Source organism: Eleutherodactylus coqui, chromosome 12 (assembly GCF_035609145.1).
Source record: "Eleutherodactylus coqui strain aEleCoq1 chromosome 12, aEleCoq1.hap1, whole genome shotgun sequence".
In the NCBI taxonomy this organism is placed as follows: domain Eukaryota; kingdom Metazoa; phylum Chordata; class Amphibia; order Anura; family Eleutherodactylidae; genus Eleutherodactylus; species Eleutherodactylus coqui.
Window position 1 is genome coordinate 100,670,574 of NC_089848.1, and position 15,050 is coordinate 100,685,623.

General features: G+C 43.3%; 1 protein-coding gene across 1 annotated transcript in view; it reads right to left on the bottom strand.

The window, feature by feature from the left end:
- The window catches only part of LMBR1 (limb development membrane protein 1), a 133,602-nt gene that overhangs the window by 47,229 nt on the left and 71,323 nt on the right, over positions 1-15,050 (bottom strand). Inside the window, exons 6-7 of the mRNA XM_066584983.1 lie at positions 7,972-8,098; positions 1,150-1,218 (exon numbers count right to left, since the gene is read on the bottom strand). Of these exons, the coding sequence (XP_066441080.1) occupies positions 1,150-1,218; positions 7,972-8,098 (196 nt within the window). The remainder of the gene's footprint in view (positions 1-1,149; positions 1,219-7,971; positions 8,099-15,050) is intronic.

Consider the following 15,050-nt stretch of genomic DNA (forward strand, 5'->3'; position numbering starts at 1 on the left):
ACTCATAGAATTAAGAGAATTATTAATATTCATGCAGGTTTTTATATTAGAACCGTCATATTAATCAAATTAGACTATTAAGATTGTCACAGCAATCATTAGGTTCTATAAAAGGTGACACACCTAAGGATCCGCTAATGATCTTCTTAGAAGTTGCAAATGTTCTTTAAAAGGGATTATCCAAACTTGTAAAATTGATGGTGTATCCTCAGAATAGACCATCAATATCTGATTGCTGGGGGTCCGTCATTCAGGATCCACGCCGATCACGTGAAGGAATGTTTTTCCTTAAAATGGGGAAAATTGGCTTCTACCTCATTGGGGTTTTTTGCCTTCCTCTGCATCAATATTGTGTGTGTGGGGGGGGGGGGGGGGGGGGAATAGGCTGAACTGGATGGACATGTGTCTTTTTTCAGCCTTACATACTATGTTACTACGATTGAAGGGGCTGCATCGCTTACAAAAGCGGCCTTTTGAATATTTACATCTGATCTTGAACATGCTCGCACTGCAGAACACTAATGAAGTGAATGGGAAAACCCAATATTTCTTAGACAGGCCCATAGCAATAATGTAAACATTGAAGAGGCCTCACAGCTCATGAGTTTCGCAGCCCCTTCAATCAAATGATCTGTGGGAATCCACAATGGCGGTCCCTCACTATTCTGATATTGTGAGGGCAGGCCATCAATTTGGATAATCCCTTTGAGAATTTATCAGTCAATGACAAAGACCTAGATTAAAAGGGTTATCCAGTTGTAAACTACTAATGGACTATCCTTAGGATACGCTATCAATAGTAGATTGGCGGGGGTCCAATGCCCTGTTGATCAAATGTGCCCCTGCACAGAGATTTCTGCAGATAGCAGACAGCTCCCTTCACAGTGCAGTGGCCATGCTTGGTATTACAGGCCAAGTTCCAATTCACTTAAAGGCAAAGTTTCTATTGAACACAAAGCCCGATCACTGCAGCGAGAACGGAACTGTCTGCTATTTGCTTATTATCAGCTCCGTGCAGGAGCACAGCGGCTCAGCAAACAGTTGATTAGTGATTTACTAATGATGATCAGTCGTGAGGATATCCCAATTAATAGTTTTTAACTAGGCAACCCCTTTGGGACAAGTTTTATAATACGATACATTACTTACGGAGTAGCAGGAGGCATCCCATGAGTGAAATACAGGAATATAAGTAGGGAAGATAAAATTCCCAAAGATCTAAATTGGAATAAAAAAAAAAAAGAAAGGTTATAAAAAATAAAAGAAAAGACACAAATACAAATAGAATTTAGCTGTTATCACCATATTATCATGGCATGCGAACATTCATGTTTTACTTTACTACATACACTGAATGGCCACTTTATTAGAGACTTGTTTATGCGACAAATTTTCTGTGGGTCAGTTTCAGTCTGGACAAAAACAACCGGTTACAGAAAGGGATCAGAAGGGGAGGTTATAAATGGTTCCTGACCAACATGCACAGCAAAGTTAAGAGCAGACGAATACAATGCTGGTGCTCCAACATGAAGATTGCAAAAACAGTACTTTCTTAGCACAGATGGGCTAGAACAGCAGACCACCAGCGCCACTGTGCCTGAAGAGAAACAAATAGGCAAAAAAAAAAAGGTGCAAAAATGGTATCCCTGAGCAGCAGAAAAATATCACCAGGTCTGATGAATCCAGATTTCTGTTGCTCTGTGCTGATGGGAGGTCAGAATCTTGTGCAAGCAGCATGAAATCGATGACCCCTTCCTTTCAGCTAGTGGAAGAGGAGTATTGGTGTAATGAGAGGACCAGGGTATGCTTCCTACCCGTGGATGGATGCCATTGTTGTGGTTCTGAAGGCCAAAGGATGTCCAAAAAGCACTAGTAGATGAGGAGGGGGGTTGGGGGGGCGCGAATGACGTGGCCATTCAGTGTTTATAGACCAGTCAATTTATACATCCAACCTTGCAAAAGGTCATCTAGTTGTAATTGTTTTTTTTTTATATATGTTGTTAGGGCCTGAGCCAATAGTAAGAAACCAAGTTTGCAGCTTTGAATGACCCGACAAACAGCGAAATTTTCACTTTTTGCTCAATATCTTCTAAAGTATGCTTCTGACAGAAAAAGTTATATATGTATACAGTTTATTTGTAGTCAAGTAGATTCAATTTTCTAAAATTTGAGCCGTCCTATAGCTCCATACATCCAGTACTTTCCAAGATACAGCTCTTCAAAAATTGAGCATTTGTTCCAAAAAGCGAAACATTTTTGTTTTAGTTACCGTATGTATCTTGTCAAAATATAGTCAAAAATAGTCATCCAACAAGGAAAGTCATAGTTAATAGAGATGAGCGAGCATACTCGTCCGAGCTTGATGCTTGTTCGAGTATTAGGGTGCTCGAGATGCTCGTTACTCGAGACGAGCACCACGCGGTACTCGTCTCGATTAAACAAGCACTGACCATTGAATTCAATGGAGCCGGCAATACAGCCGGCTCCATTGAAAGCAATGGGCTCCCGGCGATCGCGGGATGAATTGTTGGGAAGGGCTTAAATATATAAGCCCTTTCCTGCAATTCATCCAGAAATGTGTAAAAATAAAAAAATAAAAATACTCACCTGGTCCCGGCAGACGGAGTTCAGCGCGGCCGGCGGCAGTCCTCCTGAACTGCTCTGAACAGCTGTGAGTAGTATTCAGCAGTCGGGGATTTAAAATCCCCGTCTGCTGAATGAGCTGCCTCTAATTGGTCACAGCCTGACCAATCAGAGGCAGATCTCACTCACACACCCATTCATGAATGGGTGAGTGACTGCTGCCTCTCATTGGCTCAGCGCAGGGACCAATCTGATTGGGGGGGTCTCACTCTTGCCACTATTGTGGCTTAATAGTGGGACCTGGGAACTTGAGATGCAGCCCAACATGTTGCCCCTCGCCTGCCCTATCCGTTTCTGTTTGGTTCCCACTTTCTTGAATTTCCCAGGTTTTCACAAATGAAAACCTTAGCGAGCATCGGCGATATACAAAAATGCTCGAGTCGCCCATTGACTTCAATGGGGTTCGTTACTCGAAACGAACTCGCGAGCATCACTGAAAGTTCGACTCGAGTAACGAGCACCCGAGCATTTTGGTGCTCGCTCATCTCTAATAATTAATGAATTTGTAATACACTTATTTTGTTTTAATTTGCGCTCCGACGGGCACCGATATGGCCAATGGTTCTCTCACAAAAGGCATATAACCAAAAACCTGTATAAATTGATTTTGGGGGGGGGAAAAAAATCAATGAAAAATAGTTCACGTAGTAATGTAATGTAATTTCAAGAAAAAAGGTGTAAAATAGATAATGAATATTTAAATAGAAAAATATATATCTATCCAATTATAATTTCATCTTTTTTGAAGGCCCTGGCTTTGAGAAATCTTTCTCTTGCGCAGGTGAAGGCTCCTCGCGTTGTTCAGTAAACCTAGGGTAGTCTTGCTCATCGTTGTCGGAGCCGGCTTCACCTCTGCTACTCTTCTGTAGGTAGAGGTTTGTTGCGCCTGAGCCCAAACCATTGACAATGATGACGAGGAGGTCCACATCTTCTCCTGCTATGATCACACAGTCAAATATTGGACTTTTGGATAGTGCCATGTCAATCATGTCCTGATTCAGCTACTTTGACTTCTACGCCCGGCTGCTCGAATGTATCACGAAGAAGTGTGATGAGGCGCCTCTTGTTGTTTTCATTGGCCAATAGTTTTTCCTGAGATAGTTGAATGATTGTGGATTCCTCAAAAAGTATGTCACTGCAGAAGCTAGCAGCACAGCGTCGCAGTCGTTCAACACTTTTGGGGTTTTTCTTGGCGGCCTCCTCGGGGTATCCATCACAAACAAACAATCGAGACATTGCTGCCAAAGTGTTTTTGTTTTTTTTTTACATAGCAATAGAATGGAGACAATGGTGTAACAGAATTTTTCCTGTGCCAGACAACCTTGTGTTAAAAAGGTATCCACCATCCACAACTACTTGTGTATTGGTGTCAACTGGCGTGTGGCTGGCGAGTGCAGTAGAAGCAGAGTAGAGACTGGACTTGGTTCCGTTTCGCATCCCCTGCTGATTGAACAAAGACATTAGGAATGGGGCTTATAGATACCCAAAATGATTTTTTTAATTCCTCGTCCAATTTCTTTGTTATGCACACCCTCTGGAAAATTGTTAAGTGGATCAATGACTAATCTCGCTTGCCACTTTAACGGAGTTGGCGATGGATTCCAATTTGGCCACCAATTTGTCCTTCTGCTTGAAGGTTACTTTACCAAATGTGTTACCAACAATTTTCATCACTCCTTTGGTTCCCAGTTCTTGGGCCATGTGGCAATTTATGTCTCGAACTCCTACAATTCCACTACTGATGGAAAGCAACTAATCAGTAATGGGAAATGGATGGTGAAGAATGAACCTGTCTTTCAGTTTTTGAACATTGGCACTATCTTGAATGATTCAAAAAGGCGTCATATCAACATGTTGTTCAGCAGTAGGACAGGAGAGGTGCCAAACATTCCACTTCCTCGCATATGCTCACCATAAACACCATTCCCATGGTCCACCATGCGAACACACTGCTTTAGATTCCTCACCCTGTGTCAATCCACTGCAGCTTTTCATCAACCTCATCAGCTTCTGCTCGATAGTCAAATCTGTCCCACAGGCCGAACCAAAACTTATTAGATCGGCGCACTGTGAAACTTCTTTTTGTGAACATCTCAAACTCCGTTGGATCCATTTGCTGTTCTAAAGCCATCATATCTTCAGGTATAGATGTGCGCTCTTTGCGTAGAACAAGTGACTGGCGTAATGAAAGAATGGCAGCATTTTATGGACAGTGTCCAGGTGAAGCTTCCATTCACCCATTCGCTCTGCCTGGATGAATAGCTTCATGAGAGTAGACATTCGAAAATATTGAACCCACAGCTTTGATTTGATGTGGGACCATTGCCTTCCAGTTTATACATTGCAGTTTGGGATTTGGCTCTTAAAGGAGATGTCCCGCGCCGAAACGGGTTTTTTTTTTTTTCAACCCCCCCCCCGTTCGGCGCGAGACAACCCCGATTCAGGGAAGTAAAGGAAGCTTACCGGAGCGCTTACCTTAATCCCCGCGCTCCGGTGACTTCAATACTTACCGCTGAAGATGGCCGCCGGGATCCTCTGTCTTCGTGGACCGCAGCTCTTCTGTGCGGTCCACTGCCGATTCCAGCCTCCTGATTGGCTGGAATCGGCACGTGACGGGGCGGAGCTACACGGAGCCGCTCTCTGGCACGAGCGGCTCCATAGAAGACTACAGAAGACCCGGACTGCGCAAGCGCGGCTAATTTGGCCATCGGAGGCCGAAAATTAGTCGGCACCATGGAGACGAGGACGCCAGCAACGGAGCAGGTAAGTATAAAACTTCTTATAACTTCTGTATGGCTCATAATTAATGCACAATGTACATTACAAAGTGCATTAATATGGCCATACAGAAGTGTATAGACCCACTTGCTGCCTCGGGACAACCCCTTTAAGATCTGGCAAGTTTCATTGTCACAATGAAGCACAAAAAATTTCAGTACTTTATATTTCAAGGTAGGCACCTCATTCCAAGCAAAATAAATGTATTTCAGATTCATTACCTATGACCGTCCTCGTTGGTGGAGTACTTCACACTAGATTTGACAGGATACATGACTAAAACGAAAAGGTTTCACTTTTTGGAACAAATGCCCAATTTTTGAAGAGCTGTATCTCAGAAAGTACTGGACCTACGGAGCTATGGGACAGCTCACATTTTAGCAAATTTAATCTACTTGAAAATATACTGAGCAAAAAGTGAACAAATGTTGCAGTTTATTGGGTATTACGTACTTGGAGGTCTTTCAAAGCTGCAAACTTGGTTTCTTACTATTGGCTTAGGTCCTAACAACATATAAATAAAAAATTAGAGCTAGATGACCTTTAGCAAGGTCGAGCCCTTTTTTGTGTATGATTTGACTGGTCTATTAGGCAACAATTAAATAAATGACACGTTACACTGTCACTAAGAAACAAGATAGTGTAATGTAATGAAACATTGGGAGATGACCGTCAGTAATACCTAAATTAATGGCTGGTTTTTGTTTTTTGTCTATGGCATCCTTTAAAATGAGCTACCGGTAAAAACGATATACATAATTGATAAGTTAAGAAGGAAATTTTACTGAGCCGATTAATGCAGCAGTATATAAAATAGATGGCTGGAGTGATGCTGGGGGTCAGTAATGGGACCCTTATCATTTGCTCCTAAAGCGGTCCAGAGTTATCACATTTTCATCCTCAAAGAGAAAGTAGATTTACGTAGCCCCAACATCACTATTATGTCCATGGGCGCTGTCAGACCCACTTCCAATGGGCAGAGAGGGTAATAATGACCTGCCTGATCCTACAGACCTCCCCATAAAATATATACCACTAGCCTGCAGCCACTTATCTAACTACTTACACTGAAACATGGACTTTTAATTGTGCCGAACCTGAAAGTTAAAAGGGAACTTGTCAGCACCTTTGAGCTCCATAAACTAAGTTATGGGGCTCAAAAGGTGGGGGGACAGGAGAGTCTGGGGAGTTGCCTTTTATACTCACCAGGCACTGTGCCCCTAAGAAATGAGAGCCAGCACACAGCAGGACTCTTCAGAAGGCCGTCAGCACACCTCTCTCATGGATCTCTATGGCAGAGCGCAGTCAAAGATGTCTGAAAAGAGTCCTACTGTGCGTGCATGCCAACTTCTCAGCTCAGGAATGGGCGAGCATATAAAACAGCTCCCCAGCATCCCCACTCACCTTTGAGCAATTTAACTTAGTTTACGGAACTCAAAGTGGAGCACAGGTTCCCTTTAAATTGTTTTTTCCACTAACAACATTTCTCCCTCATTCACAGGATAACTTTATGATCATTGGAGGTCCGACTACTGGGACCCGCACCAACCCCAACAACAGGGGTCCAGTTGTTCCCTGAATGAATGGGGCAGAGGCAAGATAGGCACGCCGCTGCTCAATTCACTTTTATTACAGCACCGGAGTTGAATCACTTTGACAGTCTCCGGAGCCATTAATGAAGTGAATAGAGCAGCGGCACACCTATGCGACCTACACTCCATTCACTTGGGGACCAACTGGACCACCGTTCTTGGGCTCCGTGAAGTGCGAGTGGTCAGACCAGCACGGATCATAAAGTTATACCCCATCTTGTGGATAGGAGATAACTTTATAACTTGAAACAACCCCTTTAATTATTCATGAGTGACATTAGGAAATTAGTCATGACTCGGGATCACCATTTTCAACAGACAAGGGAGTTGGAGTTACTCTCAGAAAATTACTTGACAACCGGAACGCTTTATCTGGCACCCGCTAGTTCTAGTCCAACACAAAAAAGATGCTGGAATAAAACTGGCAGCACTCCACACTGACTGCAAACCGGCTCCAACAAGCCCTGGCCATCCAGCCACTAACTATACACCAAACTTGTCCCTAACTCACAGGCCTACTGTCATCACATAACATCTCATCATAATCTCAGTCCATTATCCATTCTTGGGCTGCAGTACAGAGGGGTCACTTCCCCCACAGATGGGGTAGCAGAACCCCAGGAGCTCCCAGCCTATTACTTATGGTCAGTGAGTGGCATGCCCACTCCTTTTCCCTCACAGATGCCTCATGATTAGTACCCTCTAGTGGCCACATCAGATACTGTGTTTACCACACATGATAAAGAAAATGACTGACAACAGTTTTCTAGAGCCCACACTAGTTTTTCCACACAGCAGGGTTTATTGCAACTTATGTTTCCAGGAGGAACAGCAGAGGAATGACAATGGAGACTTCTAAGAGAAGATGCAAACAGCTTAAGAGATCAGACAGGCCCTGCTTGATACGGTTACCGCTTGGAATAAAACAATCTGAACAGGTATGTGGGAAGAAACTTACCATACAAAGACTCCATGCTTGCAGAGCTATTATCAATCAGTGCAGATGCCACCCACACGATGCCAAAAATGAGCAATGCCAAAAGAATAAGCATGACTACCGTCTCCAATATCCGAGCTTTGATTCCCTGTGGATGGAAGGGGGGGGGGGGGTTACAAAATATTATGTATATAGTGTTATCATTTAATTTATGTTAAACATCAAGATTTTCTATGAATCAAATAGTCTACAGCCACAAAAACGTGCTCACCCCTACAACGGCCTCCGCGAATGAGCCACCACTCATCCATAAGCGAGTCAACCATATGAGCGAGCGCAAATAAACGAATGACCAAATTAAATGCCGCCCATGGAGCGCCGTTCACTTCCATGTATAAATTCTGCTCCCAAGCCGAGATCCCAAAGTCAATGAACACATTACTTATCGTCAGTGACATGTACATATGGACATGAGCTGCATGAATAAAGTGGATTGAGATTTTAAGCAGAAAACTCGTTTATCATACACGGCTTCCCCAGTCCTGGTTTCATCAGACTTTTAAGATGACGAATATGAAAATAAGATACAAGACTTCACCGACTCCAATATTCTAAGAAAGAAAAGTCAGCTTCCCTGATAACGTCATCGTTGTGCAACGCCATTTTTAAAAGATGGATTATATTTCTGATTCTCAAGGCTGAAAAAGTGGATTAGCAAATTGTATCTGTGATTCCAATCAAGCGAATGGAAGACACTGGCGAGCTGCCAAGATGTGGCATCGTGCCAAGAATTGGGCATCGCACAGGTATGGTGAGGTAATCCCTTTTAAACGCCGCTACAAGCAAATGGACTTGTGCATCAGTCTTTGAAGACTACAGAGCCCTCATGTGGACAGAAACGACACTGCAAGTCCCATACGACTTTTTTCTTATCCATTTGTGTAAACTGTGCAATATGTAGGTCATAACTAATATAACTGAATGGTTCGTTCACTTATGTGGTAGATTGGGTTCCGTCATATAGAAGTCTATGATGCTGTTCTGTGGTTAGAGTGTCCCTTTACAGGAAATGAGTCATCAGAAGATGCCTTATTGAATGAATTAAGTTTTTATATTTAAACATATTTAGGCCTACTAGTGTGACACTTCCTGTTATGTAGAAGAAAAACAACTTCTCATCGGTCATCTTATTATCATAGACAGGATTACACTGATAGGCGACACCTACACATAGATAACACAGGATCAATCATTCACAATAGTCACAGCTCACCTCCTCCATTCCCTGCACAGGCCAGAGAGTATGCTCACAACACTGTCTCACCAAAGTTTATGGGTGATTGTCACAGCTCACCTCCTCCCCCTCCCTGCTCATGTAACGGAGCAAGTCCACAGCACTCTCCCATAAAAGTCAATAGGTCTCTCCCTGTTCATTGTTACCACATCCCATGAGGCTGCTATAAAGAATCTCTCGAAATGCTATTAACTGCAGCTCAGGCAAGATGGTCGCCACCATAATCATGTACAAACAACAAAAACACTACAAATTAGAACATAAAGAGAAGATGGAAACGGTTTGAATTTCTGGGTAAACAAATTAGGCGATACATCCCCTTTAAAAAATAAATAAATAATAAAACCGCTATAGTCTGTCCAGAGAGAATGCAGCGGATAGCAACATTGTGGGTATCACTGTGCAGTTTGTGGCTGGAGATTGGCCATCTGTGATATTGATCAGAGGTGGTCAGTCCCCCCCAATCACAGGCTATAGATAATTACACTGGACCCCACATTAATAAAAAAAAAACAAAAAAAAACCCAAACAGTGGCCTTACGGACCACTATAAGGGGGCACAGCATTCCAAGTTCCCTTCAGGCTGAAGTTTTCTGCATTTACTTATTTCTTTCGGTTAAAGGCCTATTACCATTTCAGCAAGTTATCCACTTATCTCCAGGATTGGGGTCCGATCACTAGGACCACCAGAGATCCTGAGACAATGACCCAGGTGTGTCCTGAAATCGAGAGCACCGGCTACACATGCCCACCAGCGCTCTATTCACTTCACCGGGCTGCAGGGGATTGCTTAGTTGTTGTTGGCGGCTCCATTAGGGTGAATGGAGCAGCTGTGCGCACCACGGCCACCACCACCATAACTTTGGGATGGCACCAAGGTGAACTCAACTAGATACTATACAGTAAAGGTTACTGGTATATCAGCAATAATTAGTTTGGCTTCATTCTGGCACTGAATTTTGTAAAAACACGAGACAACAACATGGCCGCACTACTGCATCCTGTAAAACACAGGACAAAACCTGAATGCACCCATTATAGTCAAACGGGTCCGTTTAGCCCGCCTCATTTCTGCCAGCGGATTCCATTATCCTGCTCCCATAATGGCGTTAAGCTGATATTAGGCCTTCTCTCAGTGGGGACAGAACCAGCTCTGTATGCACTGCAGCAGGGGCCGGGTTGGTACCTACAGGTACAGCTTCCACCGAAGTCAATGCGATGCCAGCCCAAGCCGCTGCCGCGTGTACAGAGCTGTCAGCTTCTGTCCAAAGTGCCGATTGCCGAGGGTCCCAAATGAAAGACACCCCCGCCGAACGGCTTGATAATCTATAAAGGATTAGGTCGTCAATAGTAGAATCCCAGAAAATCTCTTTAACCCCTTAGTGACAAGCCTATATTGTGCCTCCAGGATCAAGCCATTGTCATTGCTGTATTGCAAGAGGCATATCTAGTTGACATAGCTGTATGAGGGCTTGTTTTGAGACAAGTTGTATTTTTTAATGGCGGTATTCTGGGGCACATATAATGTATTGTATAACTTTAAGAACAGGTTTCGTGTTTTTTGGGAGGGTGGAGGGCGTTAGGGACAGAAAAAAATTCCATTGTCTTTGGGTATTGCTTTTACTACATTCACCATTTAGTAAAATGTGATTGTTCTCAGTAAGAGAAACCCAGTAATCTTTTAGATATGATACCTTTTAATAGCTAACAAAAATACATGATGTTACAGCAAGCTTTCAGATCCTCTTAAAAACCTTCCTGAGGCATAAATTTCTTCTCTTGATCAGCACGATTACCGCAATACAATAATTTATATATATAATTTTTTTTTTTTTTTACTACTTTTGCACAATAAAAACTTGTTTTAAAGATAAACAATTGAATCGGCGTCACCGCATTCGAAGACCCACAGTATTTTGTATTTTTCCAGCAACGGAGCTACATGAGGTCTTGTTTATTGTGGGAAGAGTTTTAGTGCTACCAGTTTGGGGTATGAGTGACTTGGATTGTTTTTTTATTCCATTTTCTAGAAGGCAAACAAAAGAAAAATAGGAACTCTGGCATCACTTTTGAAAGTTATTTTTGTGGTGTTCACCATGCGCAATAAATAAAATATTTTCATTGTCCGCAGTTGTTACGAGTGCGGTAACCCCCATTAGGTCCATTGTCTTTTTAAAATTTGGGGGGTAATTTGTCCATGTAGTGTGTATTTGCGCACGCAAAATTTGAGCGCACAATACGCAGAAAATAGAACATACTGATTTCAATTGATTGGTCCACAAGCGTATAATTTGCGTGCGCAATTGCTCACAGAAAAAAAAAAACACAGAATGCTGATACAATTTTGAATACAATTTTCCTGAGCATTTGTGCAGGGAAAGGACACATCTGGCAGCCATTAAAGAATTTGGCCATTTTAAATTTTCCCCTCGCTCAAATGCACACGACTTGCGTGCTAAAATGACAGACAGTATAGAAAAACGCAGCTGCACGTGCAAACAGGCAACTTTTATTCCACAAAAAACACACAAGTACGCTTCAATCGTGTGAAGGAGACCCTTAAAATTTTTTGGGCGGGAATAAATGAGCATTTCTTTAACTGGATTTTTTTACTTTGTATTAAAAACTTTATTGAACTTCACACTTCAGTCCCTTAAGGTGACTTGAAGTTCATGTGATTGTTCGATGACTAGGATAGTACACTGCATTACTTATGTAGTGCATTCTACTATGCCTATGACATCAGATTATTACAGTCTGCCAGAGGCAGGGTCCAATAGGCCGAGTTGAACGGCCTCTAGTTGCCATGGGAATCCATTCGTGCGTTGCAAATCGCACTTCGTTTGTGTGGTTCCAATGGGCGACAGAATGAGCCCTAGATAGCGTTGATCGCTGTATTAAAAAGAGGAAAAAAAGTGATAACCCCCTGGACCTGGACTCCTGAACCTGCTTTATACTTCCCCTGTACACATGAGGTCTATATAGGTCATGTCGCCTAGGGGTTAAGATAAGCCTCTACAGGTGCCCAGAATTTCACTGAATTCGGCAATTTAAAAAAATTCCAGAACTTTTTCCGAATCTCACGTGTGATCCATCTACACTGTAACAAGAGAAGAGATACTGCAGAGTAAATCCTTCCATCTAACAGAGGTGCACAGACAAAAGGTGGAGATCACGTTGATTCAGGTCTGAGTGGGATCAGAAGCAAAAGAAAAAGAGCAAATTAAACCCAGACAGGCTTCCATAAATTAGACTGTTAACACTGTCTTCAGTTACATATCGGAGCACTCGACCTTCAGACGGGAAGTTTTGAAGTCAGCGGAAATCCTTGATGAGGTTAACAACCCTATTATAGACACCTGCCTGCAATTGATTTTACTTACTGCTTGCTGAGGGTCGGAGATGTATCACTATGCCGGTACACATGTTCAGATTATACAAGGGTGGTGAAAACTTCTACTACTTTAGTGATAAAGGAACCGTAATTCTAAAAAAGGCCACCTTGTCCTATTCAGGACGAATACAAGAAAGGCAAAAAACATAAATCAATAGAAATAAAATCTAGATAAATGTACACTTGTTTGTTTTTGTTTATTCTATATAGTCTACCCCCAACCCCCATTGCATCATGGTGAAACTATTCCACTCCAGCCCCGGCCAATGCTGATCAATAGTGAAGGCCACGGTGGTACACCAAATGAACCTTGAAATTACATGATTGCGACATCATTAGGAGACAGAACTTCCTGCAAGCAGCCATTAGTAGAGGTCTGCAACCCACAGCTATAATGTTAGATGGGTTAGAAAAATTTAAAAAAAACGGACCCCTCTCACCATCAGACTTAAAGCATGCCCGCACTTTGCAAGTGACTTTAGAATGACCTGCTGTGTGCGCATGAGGAACAAAATTACATCTGGCCATTACAGGACTTGTATCCTGCTTTTTTCACCAGTTGTCCCCTCTGCGTCTCCTCGAATTCTCTGTTCTCTCTGAGCTAATGGGTGTAGACTGCTGCTATGTCGTCTCCATACACTGCACACACAGGATATCATACTCATCTGTGTGTGCAGTGTATGGAGACATCATAACAGCAGTCTACAACCACCGCTCAGAGATAGAGAAGAGGTCCTGCTCCCCTATGTGTGCAGTGTATGGAGACAGCATAGCAGCAGTCTACAACCACCAGCTCAGAGATAGAGAAGAGGTCCTGCTCCCCTATGTGTGCAGTGTATGGAGACAGCATAGCAGCAGTCTACATCCACCAGCTTAGAGACAGAGAAGAAGAGATCCTGCTCTCCTATGTGTGCAGTGCATGGAGACATCATAGCGGCAGTCTACACCCACCAGCTCAGAGATAGAGAAGAGGAGATCCTGCTCCCCTATGTGTGCAGTGCATGGAGACATCATAGCAGCAGTCTACAACCACCAGCTCAGAGATAGAGAAGAGGAGATCCTGCTCCCCTATGTGTGCAGCGTATGGAGCCATCATAGCAGCAGTCTACACCCACCAGCTCAGAGATAGAGAAGAAGAGATCCCACTCCCCTATGTGTGCAGTGTATGGAAACATCATAGCAGCAGTCTACACCCACCAGCTCAGAGATAGAGAAGAGATCCTGCTCTCCTATGTGTGCAGTGTATGGAGACATCATAGCAGCAGTCTATACCCACCAGATCAGAGATAGAGAAGAGATCCTGCTCTCCTATGTGTGTATTGTATGGAGACATCATAGCGGCAGTCTACACCCAACAGCTCAGAGATAGAGAAGAGATCCTGCTCCCCTATGTGTACAGTGTATGAAGACATCATAGCAGCAGTCTACACTCACCAGCTCAGAGATAGGAGAGCAGGATCTCTTCTCCTCTATCCCTGTTAGGTGTAGATGGCTTCTCTGATGTCTCCATACACTGCACACATAGGGGAGCAGAATGTCAGCTTGCTTGCTACACTGGTGGGTGTAGACTGTTGCTATGATGCCTCCATACACTGCACACATAGGAGAGCAGGATCTCTTCTTTATCTCTCTGCAACACACCCTCATAACTAACAGCAGCATGGAGGACATTATACAGCAATATTGAGCAGTGTAGATGTGATTACAGTAGCTACGAGACAGTAAATCACTAACTAGAAGCTGCAGCCACATCTCTGTGGGAGTCTCCCTCCACCTTTCCATAGGCTTCTAGGGGCATCATGTGACAGCAAAGTCCCCCCCCCCCCCCTAAAAATCAATTTCGGTATAGGTTACTAGAGACACACTTCACATAACAGACAGTGGACACCAAATTAGAAGGGTGAACCCTAATGGTTAGGGATTTTTCAGCACAAAAATCATTTTAGGTAAATAAAAGGATCTGCACCACGACTAGTTACCACATAAGCAAAAGTTTGTTGAAAACTTACCATATTTACCATTTAAAAAAGAAAAAAAAAAAAAAAAAAAAAAAAAAACACACGTTAATTTTCTATCCTAACAGGCCTGTTCTAAATTTCTCCTTGCAAGTCTCCTTTGAGTTTTTAGGTTTTACTTGTTATTATCTATAATAAGTACTACGTTGAACATTATTAGAGATGAGCGAGCATACTCGCTAAGAGCAATTGCTCGAGTGAGCATTGCCCTTAGCGAATACCTGCCCGCTCGAGAGACAAGGTTCGGGTGCCGGCGGCACGCAGGCAGTTGTGGGGGAGAGCGGGGAGATCTCTCTCTCCCTCTCTTTCCCCCGCTCCCCCCTGCTGATAGCCACTACTCACCGCTCCCCCGCGCCCGAACCTTGTCTCTCGAGCGGGCAGGTACTTGCTAAGGGCA